This window comes from Sciurus vulgaris (genome assembly GCF_902686455.1).
Source record: "Sciurus vulgaris genome assembly, chromosome: 17".
Lineage (NCBI taxonomy): Eukaryota > Metazoa > Chordata > Mammalia > Rodentia > Sciuridae > Sciurus > Sciurus vulgaris.
In genome coordinates, this window is record NC_136478.1 from 23,570,268 (window position 1) to 23,595,707 (window position 25,440).

At 33.8% G+C, this 25,440-nt stretch overlaps 1 protein-coding gene across 7 annotated transcripts in view; it reads left to right on the forward strand.

Annotated features, from left to right (window-relative positions):
* CDH8 (cadherin 8) overlaps positions 1-25,440 on the forward strand; it is a 350,895-nt gene that overhangs the window by 256,799 nt on the left and 68,656 nt on the right. For all 7 annotated transcript variants that reach the window (XM_079118021.1, XM_079118016.1, XM_079118019.1 and 4 more), the window contains one exon: positions 19,962-20,083. In XM_079118021.1, coding sequence (XP_078974147.1) covers positions 19,962-20,083 — 122 coding nt within the window. The remainder of the gene's footprint in view (positions 1-19,961; positions 20,084-25,440) is intronic.

The following is a 25,440-nucleotide window of genomic DNA, read 5'->3' on the forward strand; positions in this document are numbered from 1 at the left end:
CTCCCTTTTTTACCATATTAATGTACTCTTCCCATTTGAACCTTTTTGCTGAACAAGATAACTCAAAAATGTGATTGGCCAGTCTTTCATCTTAGAAATATTTTGTGTCTTGTTTCCTACAAGCCAACATTAAAAAAATAATATCTAAGCATCCTTTAGGCTACTTTTTAAATCTCTGAAACTCTTCTTTTTACATAGAAATTGGAAAGTGGGCCTTTTATCTTATCCTCTGTGGGTAATTCCTAGAGGAAAATCCCTTCTGCTAGTGTATGACTGTGTAACACTATTTTCATGGTGTTTGTATCAACCTAAAATTTAAGGTGAATGCTGTCAAACTGAGGGTTGGGTGTGCTTTGGAACGGGGAACACGTGAATTTGAAACCCTGTGGTGCAACCTCATTTATTAATTGCCTGACTTTAGGGAACTGAGGTGTTTTCTCTTGACCTCTGTTTTGCCACCTATAGATGGAATGCCACTGTATAAGAAACACAATCTGAGCCTCTGTTACAATCTCCTTTCATATTTCCTTTTCTTCCTTTGCCTTGAATTTCTATGTAGCCCTGAGATGATACTCATTGTTATTCATATGATGAAATGATTTGTTTAATTGCCTTAATACATTAGACAATTAATTCTTTTTAGTGTTGAACAAATTCCAACAATTTCCTGAGAAGAAATTATAATGAAGGTTTATGTGCAAGAAATTAAAAACTCTGGAATCGTTTTTTTTTTTTTTTTTTTTTTTAATTCTCATATAGTTCCAAACAAAATCGCCTGGATAGAAAGCATTTGAAATTATAAAATTTTGAATTGCTCTCATGCAGTTAATTAGGAATAAATATGGATATTGAGATGAGAAACTCTACAGTGGAACTCACTGGCAGCAGTTTTACTTGAGGGTTTTATTTGCGGTACAGATTTCTGGGGGCAACATCTCTACCATTCAAAGATAAAAAGCTTTTTAGGGGAAAGTCTTAGAGGACGTATAATAAACCAGAGAGACCACCTGCTTTCAGTAAAAACAGTAATTTGCAGTGCCTTGAATACATGACCTGTTATTTTAATGTAGGAAACAGAGGAAATGAAAAATTATAATAATTCCTAATTTAGTTTCACTTGAGATACACTTTCCCAATATAAATTTGGTAGTGAAAACATGAATCAAAATAAAAAGCAATGTTTTAATTTAATGATTACAGGAGATATTTAAATCCTCCCCACATCCTCCACCTCGTACTCCCTTTCTCTTCTGTGGCTGGACACTTAACTGTGGCCAGAAATTTGCTGCATTTGGGGAATTATTAGGTGTTTCCTCTTTAGAAACTGCTAGAAGGCACTTCCTTGGAGTGAACCAAAAACTTGACTTTCTTTTTTTTTTGTCCAGCGAAGTACCTAGTTCTTTAAGAGAACTGTTTACATAACACAGTTCATGTGTACTGGAATAATGGCTAAAGAGAAAAGTACATTTGTAGAATTACACACTGAGTTGCAGAATCCCGAGGGAAGTAGACACTATGACAGGGAAACGTGGAAGTTTGGTACAAAATACAAGGGCTGGAAAACAAGTTTGAAGGCTTAAATGCTGCCAAGTATGTGGACCAGGTACTGTTCTACATGATGCATTTGACAGTCTGAATTTACAGTGAACAAAAGAGACTCATGATTCCCCTCCAGATGGAATTTACATTCTATTACTAAAAACTGGGATTTGACAGCCATAATACTTGCTTACTAGTCAGTTAAGAAACTAGATTTCTGCTGCCGGAGGGAATGCCAGGACTAATTTTTTTTTTTTTTTTCTAGAAATTGAAGCTTCATAAAGCATGTGTACAAATCCAGCCAGAATTAATGCTGTTCCAAACCCTCACAAGATTCACAGTATAGATAGGGGAAGATTCTAAAATGAAGGAAGTGTTCCCACTGACTTTCCAATCATCTTATATTGGGACTGTTCAAAATGCTGGGGTATTTTTGTTTTTGGTTTGTTTGTTTGTTTGTTTCTGTAGTAAAATTTCTGGGCTCCAGGAACAGAAGCTATCGAATCAGATTTTACCAAACTTAGGGATAAGTTGAGAAAATGCCTAAATATTTTAAATTGCAGCTATTCTAAATGAAGCAAATTCATTACTCTGCCCTACCTACATATTGTAAGTTCAGGCATAAATATATAGCCAGTATTTGATAAGCTCCTTCATTTCTCTAAAAAAGAATTAGGGAACAGTGTTTTCCTCCCAAATAGCCTAGGCCCCCCAATCAAAGCATCAGTAGGTATAAATATTTAAGGGTATACTTAAGCTTTGCAAGTCATTATTCTATGATCATCATAGGTTGCCAACACGTCTGATGCAACCTGTAGTCTCAAGTCCAGTGAGGATGGTGATGATGTTGTGATGACATTCTCACATGGCACACGTGGAGGATTGATAGAGAAGGGTTTCAGCTTTCAAGCAGGATTTCTCAGTAAGTTTCACTGTACTGAGTAGGCCTTGTGTAAAGAATAAAGTTAGTTTGAACCTCAAGCCTACAATTACTTTATCACCTAGTGGAGAAGAGGTACATGTCAGTCAAAGCAGCTCATTCTCCACTGATTGTTTCCAATACTTTGGTGGAGAAAGTCTATATCTAAGAATTCCGTTCAGCACTGACTGTGGTGTCCCTTCAACTCAAAGAAGATTAGAGTCATTTTATAAGTCTACATCAAACTGATTAATGTTCTCAGAGGAATGTGTCAACTTATGGGGTTACTCAAATAACTTTATCCAAAGATCTGCCCCAATCTTATGACGCTATGTCAAGAAAGAGACCAGGACAAACAACTGGATTATTTGCAAATAGTAAAATTGCAGATGCCAACAATAATTTAACATTTCTGCTTGCAGTGCACTTCTCTTGCCACTTTTTAAAAATCTTTTTACTTTTTTTTGCTTTTACTGCTGTGTTAAAGGAAAATGACTTTTCATTTTTGTCTTTGACCCAATTTTTTAGAAATTAAAGTATTGAAGGTAGCTAACAGACAGAGATTGTTCCATCCTCCCTATATTCAGTAGAAAAAAGAAAAAGATCTAGCAGTTTTTCATTTGGCATTATTTGCTAATAACATTGGACACTCCAATAGTGGCCTTTGTTCTCTCACTTTCTCATAATGTTTAGAAATATGCTGGATGCTTTCTATGCCTGTTAGCATCTCTGTTGCTCTATCTTGCACACTTGCATGATAGCTTTACTGGGCCCAAGGTTAGAGTAGTAACTTTTCTTTAATGAAGTTAAGTATGTCAGAAGGGAGTTTTGAGCGGCTAGTACCTACTTTTAGCTAAAACTAAAAATGAATAAATAATAGAAAAGATGGTTTACAAGCATTCTGAGCATCATGATGCCATTACACATGGACCCACTGCAAAAATATTAATAAACAAAAACAAAGAGTTTCCTATTACTTATATGTATTTGAATCGATGTATCATTTTAAATTTTATGATAAGAATGCAAAATATTCTGTATTTATCTACTTTTCTAATTATACATACAAAGATGGTTTTGGGGATTAAAATGCAGTTTGAAGAAAGTAGTGATGCCTTGAAGCGCCTGTATGCACCTGTGTTTCCATTCATATAGAGTCGAGCCATTTCATATGCACATCTGGGAATAAATCATCAGTGTCCCTTTTACTGTCACTGAGATAGCAGGGTGCACTGCACCGATTTCAGTCAGCTCTGCTAATCGTTTATCTTGAATAATCTATTTGTTTATTTAATTCAGTATGGTACATATATATATCTTGGCTTGCTGTCATGCCAAATGCAGAATTCACTCTGGCCAGAGACAGAGGAAAGGCAGACTCTGGAGTTTTAACTGAAGGAAACCTTATCTTAATTACCATCCACAAATTGCTCAGTACTGACCACAGTGTCCCTTCCATTCACAGAGGATCAGAGTCTGTTTGTAGTAATATTTTGCCCCTTCTTTAACAAGTAGAGGGTGATTTACAGTTCAATTTTCTAGGGGATGTAATGAACTTATTACACCATAAGGTGGAGGGGAAAAATTATGCATTTTCCTTAGGTCAAGAATGGTAGCTAAGATCAGACAAACTCTCCCACTGTGAACAACCACAAAGTGAGAGGAGAAAATAACTATTGGAAAGCAGCTTGTACTCAAGGAACCAAGATACTGGAGAGAAAGGAAACAAATTGAAGTGACTCCTAAATTTAGCACTGTTTATTCCCTTCAGAATATTTTGCATTAGATGTAAATTAGATGTAGAATTAAAACACATAACAACAGTGACACGATAAAAGGAAGAGTGTAAGAAACTGTCATAAACAATTAATGCATTGCAAACATGGCTGGTCGTGTCACACATAAAAAGGTTTGACATTATTACTTGAAACCATACTATAAGAAGTGAAGGACACCAATAAATATTGTGCTTAATATTATTACTGAAGTGATATTAATGGGAGACTACACAGTAGGATAATTGGGGGAAAGAAAATAATTAAAGAAGAAGACAAAAAGGAGGAAACATTAGGAAAAACTGATAAATTTTTTAAAAAATGAAACAATAAGAGATTTAAACTCAAATATATATGTGATCATATCAACCACAAATAGGTTACATACTTAAAATAATGGACATAAATTTTAAGACTGGCTCATAAAAATCAACCCTTATGCAAATCACATTTTATAAAGGATAAAACCTAACTATAAGAATACATAAACATTAAGAACATTTTTAAAAATATATTTATATGCAAATTTAAGTAGTTCAGCTGTAAACTAAGAAAGATTACAAAAAAACAAGAAAAATTTCATATTGATAAATGATGGAGCAACATACAAAAATCCAACTAATTGATATGCATCTACTAATATTTGTCAAACACAGTAAAAAAAAAAAAATGACAAAATCAAAGGAAGCCTTAGCCAAGTCAAGCTGCAGATGAACATGTTAACCCACAACTCTCTACTAATATAAAAAGACAAAAAGAATTCTAAAGATAGGCAACATTTGAATGTCATGATTAATGTACATATTTAATTGAAAGATATAAATCAAATGCACTAAAGTTATAGCAAAAACATTCTTACCAAGCATATTTAAAACATTTACTCAAAATGCTCAAAATGTGGGCCATAAGGCAAGTCTTAACAAGTAGAAATATGTTGTAAACATGAATAACAAAAGTAGATTATTCTTAAGTTTGCAAATTAAGCTATGTGCTTCTAAATAAACTGTGGGAAACTGAGTGAAGTAATAAAGGAAATTAGCACATTTAAAAAATGAATGGTGGTGAAAGAAAATGTGGGAGAAACAGTGAACATAGTGTCTGTGGAGAAATGAACCCATGGTTTTGATGTGATAGAGGGAAAATGGCAAAGATCCATCATCTAAGCATCCACTTCAAAATGGTCGGCCGAGAACAGAAAATTGAAATTAAAAAAACAGTAGAAAGGCATAAAAAAATATAAGACTCATAATCATGAAATTATGTACAGCAATGAAATTCAACAAAATATACTTCTGTTTACCCACAAAAATGAATGAAGCAAAGAAAATCTTGCAAGAAATATATGAAAGGTATAAATTACCAGTATCAGAAATGAAGAAGGGGCATCCTTATTATTTCTATAGATATTAAAAAGATAATAATTGGAATTATCATTCCATTAACTTTATGTCAATAGTTTTCAAAATGAAAAAGCTAACAAGTGCAAAAACATCTTTGTAAGAAGTCATAAATAAGAAAAAGATTAAGTTACATATATAACTTTGTTGAATAAATCGAATCCATGATTACCAACTCTTAATACATAAATCCTGATGCTTAAATGGACTCACTGACATAAAGTTTATCAACGAAAAATAAAAGAAGGAATATTATCCACCTCATAACTTGAAAGCAGTGTAATATTGATATTAAAACCTGATAATATATGTTACAGTAAAGAGAATTTATAGTCTGTACCTCAGATTAAAATTTTTAGGAAACATATTAGCAAATCACAATCACTAATATTTAAGAATAGTATTGCAATCAAAGACTACAGGTACAAATTTTAACACTTGGAAAATCAAATAATGCAAATTAAAAATTGGGAAAACAAATACATATCTAATCAATTTTAATAAACAGTTATATGTTCATCTCTGGTTCAGGATAAAAACTTTGCACACAAGAAATAGAAGGGAACTTAATCTGATAAAGGGTAGCTACAAAAAATATAGCAAATATTAGAGGTAACAGTGAAATATTAAAATATTTCTCCTAAGATTGGAAGTAAATTAAGGGTGTCTGCCATTGCTATTCTTATCTCATTATATTCAAAGTTTTAGTCAATATGATAAGGTACAAAGAAAAAATAAAGGTATAAATATTATAAAGGGGGAAATATAGTTGTCACTACTAACAGACTACATGATTGAGCACATAAATAATGAAAAAGCATCTACAGTTACAAATTATAAGTAAAGTTTGCATGATTGTTGAAGTTATTTTAAAATAATTACGTTTTTTACTTTCCAGCAATAACCAGAAGATAAAATAAAAAATACTACTTACAATTACAAGAAGTTTTAAATCACATAGTAACAAAATCTAAAGCAATACTTCTAAACAGAAAGCTCCAAGATATTACTGACAGAAAAGTGAAGACAATCAAAATAAATGAAAGATTATGCAAAGTTTATGGTTTGGAAAATTCACATGTAAAACAGTCAATTCTCTTTAAACTGATCTGCAGGTTCAAAGCAATATCAACCAATTTTTAGGGTGCAAATGATACTAAATTCCACATAAAAATTTAAAGGCCAAAATAATGAGGACATATGTACAAAACAAAACAAAATTAACTTGTTGTTCAGGCTTCCCTGGATTCATATTTCAGCTTTATCACTTTCTAATTTGGAGTAAATATGGGCAAAATGATAAAGTCCATATAATACCCTTCTGTGGCCTCATTGGATGCTTAAGAATCAATACTTCTTTGAATATAGTATATAATTTAAATACATTGATTTCAATTCTTATCATAACCTAAAAATCATGTGTGCCTATATATACAGATATATTATATATATATAAAATTATAATATATATTATATATAATATATATATAATCTTCATGGTAATCCAGCAAATCTGAGAGAATGTATAACAGATCACACACTACCTGTAGGGTTATTTACAATATTAGCTTTCTTTCATAATAAAGGCATGATATTGCAAACTGGTATTGATTGAGCATTTAAACTGAACGTTAGATAAGTGTATACTTTAATCACTCTGAAATTCTTGACTCTTCCTAATTAACATTCTAATATCTAAGAAATTTAAATAGAATTGCATTGTAAAACAACTTTGAGAAATTCTTTCCCAATAATCTTGAATCAATCCTATCTGAAATAATTAGGGGGAAAAAAAACAGGGGATTTTAGTAATAGAAGCTTAATGAAATTTAATTGGCACAATAGAATTATAGATGTTTGCAGGGAAGACCTGGGTTGATAAAGGGACATAGGGAATAAAAAACTCCTTAAACAATTTTATTTCCTTGACTGTTGCACTATACCAAAAGGAGAGATGTGTAAGTTAGATAGAAGCATGTATTTAGGACTGCGAAAGGAAAGAGTCAGTATTTCCCATTCACACATTCAGCAAAAGCAATACACAATACAATAGGACAGCAGACTAAGTTGAAACCCATGCCAGTCAAAGACAAGAATGCACACATACTCATGATCAAAACAAAAGAAAAAGATGATATGTGTATGCACAATATAGGCAATGGAGGAAAATTAATTTGTAAGCATTCTTAAGGAATTAAAAGTAGATAATATTATAAAGCACATTTAAAGAAAAATGTAGAGTGAGCATTCTTGTTTATTGTATTAATTGTTCATTTATCACTTCTTTTCTCAACCTTTATTTAGAACGTGATGGTTAAAATTGTGCACTTAGAAAGTATCAAATATCTAAGAAGTTGTTATAAAAGCAGGCCTCAGTGCAATGATTTTGAATCTTTTCCCTGTTGGATCCTTATTTTACGACCATGATTGGGCCTGCCTGGGTTTTCAGGATCTCACCTCTTAAGAACAGGAAGGATATTGAAGACTCATTGAAGATAGGTAGGAAAAAGTACAGGGGATGTACCCAGTAGCCATAGAGGACACCAAAAAATAAGAGACCTACACCTTTCCCCCCCAATTACAGTTCATTTAAAAACAGTGTAGCCAAATAGCACGTTTTTCAGCAGTCAGAAAAAAAAAAAAAAAAATGAACAGAGTGAGGGCTTGAACCAAATTCACAATTGAAGTCATTTTCTCCAGAGTTTAAGGTTCTTTCAAATATGCCTAAGTCCTTAGTTTCCTAGTGGGAAAAAGTATTTCCCTCTTTTTGAGATAGCTACTTCTTGCTTCATAGAAAAGCTATGCCTAATAAGTTTTGTTCATTACGCACTAAAACCCCCAGTTGATTAAAGTTCTAATTTAATTCAAAACTACTCTAGATATGACTGAGATTTCATAGAGAACAGCAGAGTGACTTCTTTGCATTCTCTCTGGCTTGCTAGAGGTTTTACAATCATATAATCAAGAATTATTAAAATTCTGGTGGTCACCTGCACCCTCTATGTACACTAGAGGGCAGAAATTTCTTGATAGCTATTTGAGGGGATCAAAAGGCTGTTTGAATCAGTGTATCTGGTGCAGTTGCCATGGTAGAGACAGAGTTATGCATAACAATAATACTGTACAGAGAAAAACATATCAAAAATATCCCCAGTAGCATTTCTACCCTGCTAGGATCTGTGAGTTAATTGCATTCTAACCTATTCCTGAGCTAACTAATAATCTACAGGTTGGTAAACTATCACCAGCGATTTAGAAATTATTGCAGCACGTATAAGCAACATGTATCTCAAAAAGTCTTATCTTTAGTCGCTGGAGACCTTAAACCTACTTCTTAAATTATTTTTCAAGATCTTCTTTTAAATTCCAGTCAGTTTTATTTTAAACTTCCTAAGTTGTTATCTCTCCTATCACATATTCAGTTCACATCCTCCTATTTTATAAACTTCCCCTGCTTCTCTCATCCCCTATTCAATTATAAATTCTCTTATTTTGCATTCCCCCATTGACTGTAATTTACTGCTCCTGGCTTCCACCCTTCTACTTGTACAAGGCTCAAGAATTATTTATTAAGCCCCACCAGTATATCTAAATTTGTCAAATCATTTTTTCTCTCTTGTAGTCTAAAAAGGCGAGGCTGTTTATTTCAGTGGATGCCTGCAAAAACAGCAGCTCATGGAAAACAGTTAGAAGCAAATTCCCAAGTAACTTACACTTGGCAGTATTCCATTACCTTTGATTATAAAAGGGCAAAATTAATGGGCGATTCATGAGGCTATGTGACAGAGAGGTGACAGGAAGTCACTAAGCCTCAAATGATGGACCTGAGATGTTGTTTACACAGGTGCCTTTTTCCGTCATCATATATGAAAACAGCCTGATTCTGTGACCATTTGAGATGGGCTTTTCCTTCCAGACCACTTTGTCACATCTCCTGTGTTTAGAAAATTAATCTTTAATGAATGCTAATCAAGTTTCTAATTATAATATCTTTATATTTAATGTTTGTGTATCAGATGAAAGGCAAACATTTTGGGGCCGGTCACAAAGGACATGAATAATTTCCTTAGAAGCTTATCTAATTAATTTTATTACTCTACAATATCTTTAAAATTTGAACTGCTATCATTTCATTAATTGAGATAAAAGTGAATCTTCACTATTTAAATATAACACTGTGCTGAAAATATATGTTGTCATTTCAATCATGTGTATTCTTCTACTATTGATAAAGATTACATGTTTGGGGGATGTTTTGAGAATATGGAATTATCTGGTCGTGTGATTTATTTCACTTTATTGTTTTTCTCCCCGTTTTGGCAGTTTCAAGGAATACTCATAGTAAATTTCTGAGATATTTATGTACCTATAATAAACAGTCATATAATGAAGGAAACAAAACCCAAGTAAAACATGACTTCACTTCCAATCTGCCTTATGCTAATATTTAAAGTCATAAATCTGATCAGGAAATGCTTCAATGGCTCACTAGTGATCACAGGGCATATACCATCTGATTTGGCATCAACTTTCTCTCTTGCCATCACTACAGGCCTTAGCTCTGGGTATGGCCATTATGGGACATATAGGGTTTGGGTGATGGTATGGTCTCTGGGCTTCTAGGCTTTGCCATATGCTTCTGTCTCTAACCTAGAAATATTAACTACCTTCCTTTACCTCAACTACTCTTGGTCATTATTGAAGACAAATTTAAAGTTTATTCCCTAAATGAATAAATGACAAACAGATGAGGATCTAAACCATTACAATATGTTCTCTCCTACAGTAATGTGGACTATTTGATTATTGGAGATTTGTCTCAATAACTTGGAATATGGAGGTAATTATTTATTGAATAACGAAATAGCAGAATGATGAAAGAATAAATGAATGAAGTACAAAAGAGTTTTATCAGAATTTAAGGAGAGAATAACTGGTTAGTTGAACTCCTTGAGCTTCTATGATCTAGTGAAGAATGAATTCAAAGTCTGCACAACTAAATTTCATTTACCTCTGTTTTTTTGGTCAAGTCTGTTTCTGATGGAGTTATTCTAACTCACCACAAATGCACTCCCTTTCAGGAAGACAGAGTATAGTGGGTTGAATGGAGGTCCAGCCAAAGGCATGTCTAGTTCCAAACCCCAAAAGCTGCTACTATCATATTGGGAAAAAAGTCTTCCCGGGGTAATTAAGTTAAGGATCTGAAGATGATATCTTCCTAGACTATTTGGGTATTAACCTAAATTGAATAGCAAATGTGTACTATATAACTTACCAACACTCGTGAAGTTCACTAGAATGGAGGGAGGGAGAGACGGAAACAATGATAGTGCTCACACTGACTTTAAAATAAAAGTTTTCTAGAGAGGGTAGTTTTTTTTTTTTTTTTTATTTTACTGTGATTATACATAGTAATGGGAATAATTATGACACATTCATACATGCACATATTTTATCAATCTCATTTCCCAGTACCTTCCTTTTCCTTCCCCTCCTCTTTCCTCATGACCTACCTGCTCTATTCTGTTGGTCTCATTTTTACTTATTATTATTATCATCTTGATTATTATTATTATTTTAATTAGTACATTATAATTATATATATAGGCAGGGTTCATTGTGGCATATTCATACGTGGACATAGGATAATTTGGCAGATTTCATTCCTTAGTATTTCTGCATGCTTTCTCCTCCTTCCTCCTGCTTAATCCATTTCCTCTGCTCTGTTGGTCTCCAAGAGGTAGGTTTTCAATGGACCTTAAAGAATGGGTGATCCTAGAGAATCAGAAGGACCTGCCACTCACAAGTAGGCACAGTCATGGTCCAGTATGAACAGAACTAGTGACAATTCAAAGTCTGCAAAATGGCCCTACAGGGAGAGTAGGAGGTCAAAACAGAAAACAAAACTCTGACCCTGTCCCTGGAGTTATACTCAAGCTCAGCCTAGCATCCTTGAAATACAAAAAAAAAAAAAAGGAAAATTTACTCTCCTCTGACAAAAAGTTAACAAGTCACTCTCATTAAGGTTGTAATGTTCTGTATAAAAGGAACAATTCCAAGTCCATCTACTTCATTTCTAGCTGTAACTTATTTTGAACTACTAAATGAACTATTGAGGGCTTATCTGAAATTTATCAGAATTGGCTTCCTGTCTATGCTATCTGAATTCAAGTATTTTATAAAATATGCTCCTCCTATACAGCTCTACTGCCTTTCCTACCTTTTCTGTGATTCCAATGTTCATGTGTGTTACAAATCCAAATTAAATTGTTATAATTATTTCGATATAGAACTATATTTCTTTTATAGAATATGGAAGAAGTAGGAAAAAACTATACATATTGCTTTCTCTCCTGTTTACTTATTATTTATGGTTTCTCCTTTGATTTTGAATTACCACCTGTTATCATTTCCTAAGTCCAATAGACTTTGTATCTACCCACCACATTTTCACTGTTATTGGCAAATATGTCTCTATATTGTAAGCCCACAATATTATTTATAGTCATCCCTCAGTATCCATGGGGTATGGGTCCCAGAACTCCCCTTGGATACCAAAATCCACATATGTGCTCAAGTCCCTTATATAAAATGTTGTAATGTTATTTATAACATATGCACATCCTCTGATATACTTTAAACCATCTCTAGACTATTTATAATATGTAGTACAATATAAATACTGTGTAAATCTTTGATATACTATGTTGTTAGGGAATAAAAAGAAGAAAAAGGTAGTCTACCATGTTCAGTACAGAAGTTACTTTTTTTTTCCAAATACATTTCAATCCAAGGTTGGTTAAATCTGTAGATGTAGACCACTCATATATGGAGAGTTAGCTGTGTGTGTGTATGTGTGTGTGTGTGTGTGTGTGTGTGTGTGTGTGTGTGCATTCATGCGTGCATGTAGTTTAACATAATTGCTTTTAAAACAGAAATGTACATGTATACAATATTTTATAATTGCATAATTATCCTTAACGTTTCTTTTTAATTTTGTTTCATCTGGATTTGAATTGCTTTTTGAGGCCCATTTTCAACTGAAGAATAATAAAAAGATATTTTTGTACCATTTCTTATGGGGTGTACGCTTGTAATAGATTTTCTAAATTTTTGGTCACTTGGGAATTATTCTATCTTTCCTTCATTTTTGAAAGGTAGTTTTAATGGATGTAGCCAGAAATTTTCTTTGACAATTTCCAATGTATTATCTCTGTGTCTTCTAACCTTCATCACTTTCGATGAGAAACCAACTGCTGGTTTTACTGGGGTTTTCTTATGATGAGTTTTCGCTCATTTGTTTTATTTTACCTAGATTCTTGCAGCTTTCAAAATGTTCTCCATGTCTTTCAGCATTTTAACATGATGCACCTGCGAATCTCTTTGTGTTTATTCTACTTGGAATTTGTTGGAAGAATTTCAGGATATGTAGAATGGAGTTGTTCCATAAATTTGGGGAGTTTTCAGCCATTATTTGTTGGAATATGTTCTCCTTTCCATTCTCTCTCCTGTTGTTCCTATTATGCATTTATAAGGCCACTTAATATTGTTCCACATTTCTCTGAGGAGATTTTTATTTTTCTTCATTCTGTCTTTCCCCTCTTTCTTGGGATTGCATAATCTCTATTTATCTATGTCCGGATTTACTGATTAATTCTCTATTGTGCCAATTCAAACATACTTTTAAGTCCCTCTAAAAAATTTTTCATTTCAGTAATGGTACATTTCAGGTACAGAATTTTTATTTGCTTTTTTATAAATTTCATCTTTATTATGATATTTTCTGCTTGATGTGAATTATCATCACACCTCACCTTCTTATATGTCTTTAACCATGACTTCCTTAAATTCTTTGAACATATGTACAATGGTCACTTAGAATGCTCAGTCAGATTGGACATATGCTCCATCTCACATGTGATTTGTTTTCCCTTCTTTTAATTTTTTGATATGAATTAAACTTTCCTATTTGATTATTTGTTTGCTTGCATGCTTGGAAGCAACAAGCTAGACATTCTGGAGAATGTAGGTGCGAGAGCATATTGGGCTTAGGAAATGATGATAGGTGGTAAGTCAAATGGACATTCTAGAGAATAAAGCTTGGCGACTCTAGTTATTGTCCCCCCTCTCCTGGGTGTGGTATTATCATCGGTTGCTTATTTTTTTAGTGACTTTCTAAGCTTACTTTAATGAAATATGTTTCCTGCAGCACTGTGAGCCCTCTGTCTTTCTGGAGATGCAGTTCTGAGTGGTTCCTCAAATATCTAGAAAAACAGTGGCATTGGCATGGTTGCTTTTACTTTCTCTATCCCAGAACACATCTTGCTATTAACCTTCACTTATTACCAGCTGACTGTACTATTGTTTTCAACAATGCCCTGAGGAATAATTTGCTCAGCAGAATGATCCATTCGTATCTAGGTGCTTTCGAAGGAGCAGTTCCCTAGGAACTGTTTAAGATTTTTTTTTATTATTCCTAGATCCTATGCTCAATCTTTCCCCTGATTCTCTTCAGTAACTCGGCAGCCTATAATCTGTACCTCCAATTAATTTACCAAATTTACCAATATTTCCCCTTTTGCTTTGCATAGCCAAATTCACTGTTTTGTGCTCATCCTTAGGTTTGAACTTTGTATTCATTTGTACATGAAGTTGGTACCTTCCCAAGAGATTCAGAGCTCTCTGCTTTAGAGCTTGCTTCTCTTTTCCACTCTCAGGAAAAATCTCCATTCTGTGACTCTGGAACATCTTTCCAAGCAATATCCTATGTAGTAGTCAATTTGTTGTGACTATAATGAAATAACTAAAGCAGGCCAACTTTATAGAGAAAAGACCTCTATTTTGGCTCATGGTTTTGGAGGAGCAAATTTGAGGGTCCTCATCTGATGATAGTCTTGTTGACAGAGTTTTGAGCCAGCCTAGAGCCTCATAAGGAAACATACAAGTGTTTATGTGCATGCTTATCTGTCTGATCTCTCTCCCTTTTTTAAAGCCAACAGGATTCAGACATGAAAACTCCTTCTCAATATCATTATCTATCTTAATTAACCTTCTGAGAACCCAAGTTATCAACATAATAGATTAATTTTCCATCCTCTTAGCATCTCACAATGGGGATTAAGTTTCTGCCCATGAAATCTTGGGAGTCACTGGAACCATATACAAACCATAGCACCCTGCTTTAGGTGCTCACTTTTTGGGGGAAGAAAAGTGGTAGCCTGGTTTTTCTTGTCTCACCTCTATCAGCATAAAGGCTTCCTCTCATAAGCCATAACAAGGGTGATCAGGACCCAGTTATTCTTCATGACACCTTGTCCAAGACAGGGTTTCTAACCTATGAGTGGGCACTTGTTGGCAGCCAAGGCAAGTTCCCACAACTCCACTACAATTGCCCAAAATTTATAAATGATAATGTACTACCGCTGTGGGTAGATAGTCCGGCAACTAATGTCTGGGGGAGAAGGTGCACTTTGTGCTTGATTGAACTGCTCTGCATTTGAATTTCCCATCTTGGTCAACCATGAGTGTGGAAGGAGTCAACATACAGTTCCAGAGACTCCCTTACTGAGTTTTAGTATATTTTTTAAACATAAAGTTTGTTTTATTTGCTCTTCCCTTAAGACATTTTACATTTCTTTAAATGCTTTCCAGCAGTTCTTCTAGGGACTGGGTGTGTGGAGTTTCTCATAGTCATGTCCTAAGTCTAAACAAACAAAAGCAAAACAAAATTAATTCAAACAAATACAAGCAAATGAAAGTGAATTATATGTTTAAGAGTCTTTTGTGAAGAGATGCAACAACATAAACTGAATCTTCAGGGGTAGCAATTGTTGCTGGGAATCACAGTTTCTATTGCTCTTAGATCCACCAAAGATCTAGAGACAGGTTGGTGGAGGAAAACAGTCTTATTCAAAGCAGACCCTGAGGAAGATAGAGGAGAACTTTTCTATCTCAAATCTTCATCTTTTCAAGGGCTCAGGGGATGCAAACAGCTTTAATAAGAGAAGGTGGGGAGCAAAGTAAAAAGGCAAAATATACACATATGTAGATTTAGCTAGCCTGTGCTGGTCTGAATAATTTTCAGTTCATTTTCTTGATGCTGACCTGGCCAGAAGTCAGTGAGCATTTTCAGTAGGAGGAAACTCTGGATGCAGAATTGCAGTTACTAAGAAGTTGCCTTTAATTTTAAAGGGGGTCCCTTATAGAAGGAATTCAATAATCAGAAGACAGAAATGTTAAATTATTTTTAATTAGGTTTAACTGCCAGATGTCTTTTACTTGACAACCAAGGCTACAAAAATTCCAACTATCTGGGAAAACTTTGTTACCATGTAACTTTACATTGTAGTAAAAACAGCTAAGGATTTATTTTTTCAAGTTTTAAGGAAAATACTCTAAAATGCTAAATGAAAAAGGACTACTGGGGATGTAGCTTAGTGCTAGAGCACCTGCCTACTAGCATGTGAGTTCCTGAATGCTATCTCCATGATGGCAAAAAAATTAAAATAAAAAAAGAGAAATATATACAATGCAACTAAATAAGAAGACATTAATTCAGCATAATTCACTAATTTAGAAAATTTGAGTAATTAAGTGTCTCAAAATAAAAAATTGGGGGTAAATGTAGCATATAAAGTACATATCATTGGATTCTTTACAGACATGAAAGATGAATTCCAAATTTAGTTCTTAGCTTCCCATAGACCAAACGAAAGAAAAAAATTAAATATTTTTCAAAACACCTATTTCTTTTTGTATTAAAAATAATTATTTGTAGATATGATAAGAAACTCCTGTATATATACACAGTGGAATATTATTCAGCCATAAAGAATAATAATATTATGGCATTTGCAAATAAATGGATGGAATTGGAGAATATCATGCTAAGCAAAATAAGCCAATCCCTCAAAACCAAAGGCTGAATGTTTTCCTTGATAAGTGGAAAATGATACATAATGGGGGTGGAGGAGTGGGGAGGGAGAGAAGAATGGGGGAACTTCAGATTATGTAGAAAGAAATGAGAGGGAGGCGGGTATAAAAGACAGACATCATTACCCTATGTACATGTATGATTACACAAATGGTATGAATCTACATCATGTACAAACAGAGAAATGAAATTATATACCCCATTTGTGTGCAATGCATCAAAATGCAGTCTGTAAAAAATTAAAAGATAAATAAAAATAAATAAATAAATAAAAAAGAAGAATGAAATATGATTCATTGGCAAACGTTCTCTGTCATTCATGATCACCCAAAATATTAGATGATAGATCTCCAAACCTATCTTGCTTCTACCTATAAAGAAAAATATGGTGATATTTTACTCTGAGCTCCTGGAATAGATAATTTCATCATATTCCAAATATATACATATTTTTAATGTTTAAAATTATCCCAAAATCAGCTCATGGATTTTTTCTATCTTTTATATTTGAAATGCACAACTTACTGGTCATCTATGTCTGAGATCCTAAAATTTATTGTAACTGTGAAAGAAAGAAAAGAGAAGGGAGAATAAGAATGAGGGCCCTGATATAATTGCCATTTTACCAAAATTTTATGTGTGTGTGTTTGTGTGTTTGTGTGTGAGGGAAGAAAAAGAGTGCCATCTTAATATCCTTGGGCCTATCAACCATCATAGGTTAACTCTGACTCAATAAGATTAACATTTTCTTCACTTTAGAAGAAATAAAATAATGTTTAAGATCAGGCTGGTGTTTCCTTGAACTTTACATTTTCAAAGTGTATATACCGATGCTTCACTTTCTGTTCTTTGCATGCAATTCATTTGATCTATCTTGATGGTTGGCTAATTATTAGTGTAATGGTTAGCTAAAACACAAAATTATTTAATAGAAAGTTCCTATAACTATTTATATATACAAGAATTGGTCTAAGATACGAAATTGGAAGATTCCACACTGTAGAAATAAATGAACAGCCAACAGTTCTTGGGATTGAATACAAAGAATTACGAAAGAACGATAATCAGTTAAAGAATTTTGAGGGGCTGAAATAGTTGTGCAAGCAGAATTATGGAAGTTTAAATGCAGCTTTTCAGGGAGGTTGCAAATTATGAATGTAATGCTGAGAATATTAGTGGTGGTTCAATCCATCAGATACACTCTGTGGTATTCCAACTTCACTTACTGGTCAATGTTGAGATAAATATTTCTAACAAAGCTAAAAATATTTGAGGCAACGATAGTGAATAGTTACCTGAATGTATGCACATACATGTATGTATTTTGTAAGACAGTCATCCCTGTTGTCCTATGAAACTGGTTCATGTTTAGAAGACCAAAACTACATTTCACAGTTAGGTTTTAATGGCAATTTTGATGAAGGTATATGATATTGGGAAGTGTCAGTTTCTGCATCTAAAATACGGGGACTCAGTTACTTATTTCATTTCTGTTTTGTGAGGATTGAATGAGATATGCTTGTGTGAATTACTTTGCCTCCCATACATACTCATGCGTATGGGGCTCTTGATGTTGACAACCACAACAGAAGAGGTTGAGAATGCCTTGAATGTGCCCAGTACTATGTGAGCACTTTTATTTTCTTCTTATACAGTATTTACAATCTGCAAATAAAGTGTTAAGTGCTTTGCCTTCAGTTTCCTTAAGAATAAAATGAGGTGATGTAATTTTCACAGATCTTGGAGGTAGTAGGAAGCAAGGATAGAATGCCAAACTTTTTTATTTGCTTTTTCGCAAATACTACTTGTTTTCTTCCTAGAAGCTGCTATTAAGCTCGTGGCCAGGGTAGAAAGAAGATGTACATCCTTACATACAAAGTCATGCTGTATTTAAAATGTAAACTTGGCAGAGTTTTTTGAGTAAATAAAGCATAAAAGGTTAGTTCCTTGTTTTAGAGAGGCATACATCACATTTTTATCAGACTTTTCATTATATCAAAATTAGGAAGGTGCATGCTTCCTGAGTGAAAAACAAGTCAATTCATCAGATGTAAAACATCAAAAGAAATGGGGTGTAGCACTTGAGACATTTGATACCATCACCTTGATTTTTCAGGAACTGAGGATATGAGCCATTACTAAAGTGACAGGATTCCATGAACTATACTATTCAGAGCAAATTAGAACCTTAGCATCCATGGGAATTAATGGAATCAAATCTTTAGTTATAGCTAGTGGGGTTAACCAGCTGTAAAATTGTGGCATGGATATGATGATTTGGTGTGTGCTTTAGAACCTACTTTTATATTTAACAAAAAGAAATTATCTAAAGGTTTTAGTGATCTGAACTTAACCAATTGTCAAAAGAATTTTGATGCATCAAATTCAAGTCTGTTGGTTAATATTCAAAAGCCAAACATTTTTCCCTCTTGACTTGCTTATAAATATTCAGTGCCACAGAAACACAAATAAATAATTGGCTATCTCCAATGCATTCTGTATAATTTACAACAGATCAAAAGATTATTACATGGTACAGTCAGAGTTGAACTACGTTGCATTTATTATAAGTGAAAAATCATAACTTGGCCCAAGTCAGCAATATATTAATGGACCAGATCTGAGTGTGTGTATATTTATGTGTGTGTGCATGTGTATGTGTGCATGTTTATGTACACATAATTTTTTAAATCTAAAGACTTAAGGATTAAGGAATACATAATGATTAAGGAATTCATACTCTGCTATCAGTGTTGGCCTTAGATAAGAAGATTATTATTTCTTTATATTGATCACGTTATTTACAAAAATGACAATATTAAAATTACTTGGGCTGATCTTACCCTAAAATATCCCAATGTCTTTTTAATGAAATAAAAATTTAACAAAATATGCACTTCCCCATCTTTAATTTTATTCCTTTATAATTTTAAGGACCCCTTCTCAACAAGTGATTTGGTTCTGGCTTTATGATGAGTTTTCAGGGTCCATCTCTAATGTATGCACAGCCAAACAAAGGAATACTAGCTCAAAATGAGTTCTGTTCTGCCCAAGACAAAGATAACTCTTTGTTACATACAATATTTTTGTATTAAATAATGGACATTATCAACAAAATCTTGCTATATCAAGGAAACCTCTTTTAAGTTCATTCAGATATGGTCTGTTTCAAGTGATGCTCCATCAAATGGTATTTGAAATAAAAATTCATGGTTTTTTTTATTATTTTCTAAGTCGTCAAGCACTTGCTATGTTTCCTTATTGAGTGGTTAGACTCCATAATCACCATGTTGCGAACAGCCTAATTAAAGAACGTGGAAATAGACAGACAGGGAAAGTTGAGTTGCACGTTCAAATGAAATACCATCCATGCTGATGTTATCTTTTCCTTCCCATAGGGAACCACAGTCAGATATCACGAGTACCTGTTGCTATTAAAGTGCTGGATGTCAATGACAACGCCCCTGAATTCGCATCCGAATATGAGGCATTTTTATGTGAAAATGGAAAACCCGGCCAAGTAAATATCTCCATGTTGTTAATGCTGAATATGTTTGTATACAACTGTCTCATATTTAATTAACCTGCATTATAGTGTGCATTTGCATCATTGATGATCTGCGAAGTCACAGGCAAGAAACACATTCAAATGGGAACAGAGGGGATATTTTTCTTCCTGAGACATTAATGCTCTTCCTACTTAGACCAAATTGGCTCCTAAAAGTGGAACAACCTGCTGTGCCATGAACCTAGAGCCAAATCACTGTCTTAAAATATACTGAGAGATGGGTTTTTTCTTGAAGTGATGAAGTTTTCATCTTAACCTTCAAATGACAGGAAGCAAGTGAAAAGCTCACGGGGAAGCAGCGTTTTGTTTTATCAAACATGAATAGCACATAATCGTGGGGCCCGAGGAGAGCAGTGGAAGCTGTAGGAAGTGAACACTGAAATCTGTACAAATGTAGATATACTTAGGTCAACATAAGATGAGCAACAGTTTTTAGATATGCATGCAAAGCACTTAAGAATTGTGTATTGAGGGAACTTTTTTTTTAACCTGCCTCTGTAGAATAGATAGGGACAAATCAGAAAAAAAAAAAAAGAAAGAAAGAAAGAAAGAAAAAGGAAAAAAAGCAGAAAGAAAAATAGATGAAATATTGGAAAGACAGGAAAGAAAGAATAAAGAAAGGCAGGAGGGAGGGTGAGGGAGGGAGGAGAAAAAAGAGGGAAAGGGAGGAGGGAGGGAAGGAGGAAGAGTTTAAACAAGAAAGATGAATAAAAACAAAAGCCTGCTATACTCTGAATGTCAAAATGGAAATAGCCTGTGTAAAGTTCTATGTAATAGATTTATTTTAACAAGGTGCCAAAGTACTGTATGTTTAAGAAATTTATCATTTTTCAACTTCCTAATTTATTTCTGGATGGTGACATTTTAATTTAAATAAACAGCAGCTGACAGCATGACACCGGAGTTGTTAATCCAACTATTCTTGTGCCTCATGTGGGTGTTAGGAATTAAACTTACTATTTGCCAAGCAGCTTACCTGACAAAAGTCAGATTTTTAATTTTTTTCCTAAAGAAAGGAATAGTAATGTAGCTGTATGCTTTTTTAAGAAAAAAAATTGCAAAATGAGTGTGTTACCTGCCCTTAGAACAGCGGGCATTTCCCCCTAAACTTCTCTCATGTATCTGAAGGACTAACATTGTGGTCCATCTACCAAAATATGCCACCCCCCCTCACACAATAAAGCTAAAATCCTAATAATAAAACTGATTAATTTTTAAACAAATAGACATCGTGTCCTTGTCAAAATATTCAGTTTAGCAATCATACACTTCTATTATCATAATATTCTAACGTTAGCATACATGTTTTTTAACTTTATCGTGTGGACTTGCCCTTTATCAATCATATTTTTGAACATCTTCATTTGCGTTTCTTTGAGGATGGAGTGAGGTATGTATGGGGTGTGTGTGTGTGTGTGTGTACACATCAGTAAATCTCTTTTAGCTATGTTGGTGGATGAATTGGCAGAGAGACTTTGATTAAAATACTGCAGGTCAGTTTCAAGTGTATCAAGGGTATGGTTGTTGTACGGACCAGAAAATTGCTGGAATAATGTAGCCAATCACAGATATTAGCTAGATCTTCGTGATTACACAAAATCTTTACAGTACTTTAGAATTTAAACAAAACTTCATTGCTCATGCAGAACTCATCACACAAGTTCAGAGAGTCAATGACATTGACATTTCAAAAACTCAACATTGGCTTCACTTGTGATATTGACAAGCATGCTTTTTTGAATCTCTAGGAATCTGGAGGTTTGCCCTGTGGATTTTGAATGTTTCCAAGGTTTTAATGATTTCTCAGCAGTTCTTATCTTCAGAGAAAAAAAAAAAAAAGTACATTGTTTCCTCACCATTTCTATGCAAGATCAAAATAAAAAAAATTGCTTCTTTGTTTTATGACTTTCAAAAATTGAAATGAATGACTCATTTTGTAAAGAAATGCTTGTGTTGTATGTGTGTCCACTGCACCATGTTATCCCCTAACAAATTTATTTAACCATATTTAGTAGAGGGAGGTTGTTACATGAAAGAATCAGATCTTGGACTGTTTATCATCATCCACGGACCTATGGCTAACTAACTAAGGCATATACAATGATTTAGACAATTTTATTCAATTATTTTAACTCTTTGTGTCAGACAGAACTCATTTTTGATTCCTTAAATCATTATTAGGTCACTTCTGATGCTCAAGTATACAATTTTTATATTTAATAATTTTCAAAATTCCTATTTGTTATCTACACAAAGTAGTTTTCATTTGTAAAAGTTAGACATAGACACACTTTTAATCTTCTCATAATAACACTATACAAATGGCTGACTTACTTTGGATTTAGAATATTTCTGTTTAAAACATCATAGTCATGAGAAATAATGTCAAAAACTGACTTAGACCGAAACACATGGTAATTTCAATAATTTTCAACAATTAATGTCTGCTTTAAAATAGCCTCAGAAGGAGAGTCAGGGTGACATTCAAATTTCTTGTTTGTCTGGAAGGTATGGATTTAAGGCTAAACCCAAAAGAAATTAGCTTCCTGGGGAAAAGTACAGTTGGATATCTTTAGCACTAATTGAGGACTAGTTATTTTTTTAAAAATTCCAGTCTTTATCTATGGTCTGGACTGTAAGACACCTCAGAAAATTAAAAGTAGTATCAACAGAAAACACAGAACCTATTGCAATTTTTCCTTCTCCACAAAATTGGACTCATCTAAACACTATCAAAATTTAAAAGAAGGAAAATAGAAAGACCCTGTTTGTCCTATGTGGTCATTTATCTCCTGTTCATGACTGTGCTAAAAGAAGTATAGGTTTACTTTGAAAGTAGACAACCTTCTCATGATTCTGAAGTAAAAGCTGACATCCCATGAATTTGCTCCCTCAAGAGAGTAATAATTGCTGCCAGAGGGAAAGTTCTCAGTCCACCAACAAAATCAGTCTGAATCCCTTTTAATTGAAATATTTTTAAATAGCCCTCCTATTAGATCACTAAATGTTACCATAATATTTTCGGAATTGCTAGATACTTCTATTTGAAACAAATATCTATATCTAGTAATTTTAGAGAGTTTGCTTAAAGTCAAAAGATAGGAGATGGTATATATCTGTAGACTCTAATTCAATGATTGGCCTGGTATGATCACCTACAAATTACTTGGTTCTAGTTTAATAGAATGGATAAAAAAGACATGCTCAACCTCTCTATGTCCATGGCAAAAACTGGGGTGTTTATTGCAGATTCCAAATTTAGAAAGATAGTGTGATAGGTCTTTGAAAGTAGGTATTCATTGAATACCAAGTATGTGCCAGGGCTTGGATAGGTACTGGGAGTTCAGTACCATGTGACATGAAAAAAAAAAAAAAAAAGGCCTTTCTTCATCATAGAAGTTTCTCCCTGGTTATAGGGAAATGGAGTTATCACAGTGAAATGACCTTTCATTGTAGGACATGTTCCACCAGGGACAAAACACTTCCATTAAATACTGATCTGAAGAGAATGTCAATCAGGTTGTATGGGTAGAGGAATGGATAACAAATGTGGAGAAACGGGTATCTTTCATCAGGATGCTTGCCAACACCACTTTCAGAACCAAACATGAAGTCCTGACTGGAGGTCCTTTTATAGCTCAGTTCTACTCATCTCGCGAACAGGATTTGCTAGGATTTTATTTCAGATACTAATGTCTTGCTTACCATACAAAGAATTAGGTTGACATGCTCCAAGTTACTCATCCGATAGGGGCTGGACTGAAGATCTCCTTTCTAGGTGTGAGTCAAGGGCTCTTGTTTAATCTCAGAGAATATTCATTGTATGAAAGTTAGGTGACAGACAGCTTGAGTTCTTTTTTCCTCCAAGAAAGAGTTTCCCCTTTTACTATAAATAAATCTAATGAAGTATAATTTGGGCTTCATCACCATCCTCACTAAGCTGTTGTTTAGTGTCAAGTAATTATATCTGGGCTTCATAAAAAAGAAACCAAACCAATGAAAAGTCCTTTGGTTAACCTTGAGTTTTATCTTTTATCTCTGATCAGCACTGTAGCAAATATAAAGTGTGTTTATTATGGGAATATAACAGCACAATATATGTCTATGTCTATATATTTTTCCACCCACGTAATATATATCTGGACACATACGTGACACATAAAAGATATTCATGAAATTTAAAATTATGTTTCTAATTTATTTCAATCAGTCATGACAAATATTTTAAGAATTAATTTCTTAGCTGTTACCATGGAAACATTTGTTTTACTCACTCATGGCACACATGCTAACCTCTTTGGATAAAAAATTGTCCACTTTTTTATTGAACCATATTATGCATCTAGAAGATGCTAATCATTGTAATAAGATCTGGGGAAAATATGAAAGGGTAAAAAAGTATTCTTATGAAGCTTAATGAGGAAGATAGATTATAAAAAGAATGGAATGAATAAATAATATAATTTAAAAATTCAAAAACTGGGTTGAAATAAATATTAAAGCAAGTAGGCAGAGGAGAACAAAAAAGATGCAGGGACCTAGTAGTGTTGTCAGAGAAAGTTACTTTTTAAGTTGGCATCATTTAAACTGAAATTGGAGAAATGGGAAAGGACCAGGTATGAAAGGACCGTTCTAGCCAGAAGTATCACCACATGTAAAGACCCTGAAGCAAGAAAACCTCGGTTTGTTTGAAGAACTGAAGACAATCTCTGGCTAGATCGCAGTAAGAGAAAATGAAATTGAACAGAATGAATTTCATATCCAAATCAAATCTGTACACACACACACACACACACACACACACACGCACAAATACATTGTAAAGGAAGAACTTTTAGGAGGCTGAAATTGTGAAAGATAAAGGTGTTTGGTCTGAGGTGATAGCAACAGAGAATAAGAAGTAATTGAGAAAGCTGTTTGCCTACATAAACAAAATATATAACACATAATCCACATCCAGCACCTGGGAGTTTGGTGTCGGCAACCACATTTCACAGATATGAAAGCTGAGGCTGTGAAAAAGAGCCCCTGTTTTACCTAAGGTCATAAGAAATGGCAGAGATATATTCCACAGTCAGCTCTTGAAGGTATCAAAGTTCTTGCACTTTCTTAGGTTCTCATAACGCTTTTCCCAAGGAGGCAGAACTTTGAAACCCCCTTTCCTGAGTAACACATCTCTTAGAAAAAGTCATGGGAATAAGATTCTGATCCCGAGCAAGAATTTGTTCAAAAGAAAACATCAGCTTCTGTGACCAATAACATACTTTACTCAAAAGCAAGACATGAGATCTTAAATGAAAAGAAATAAA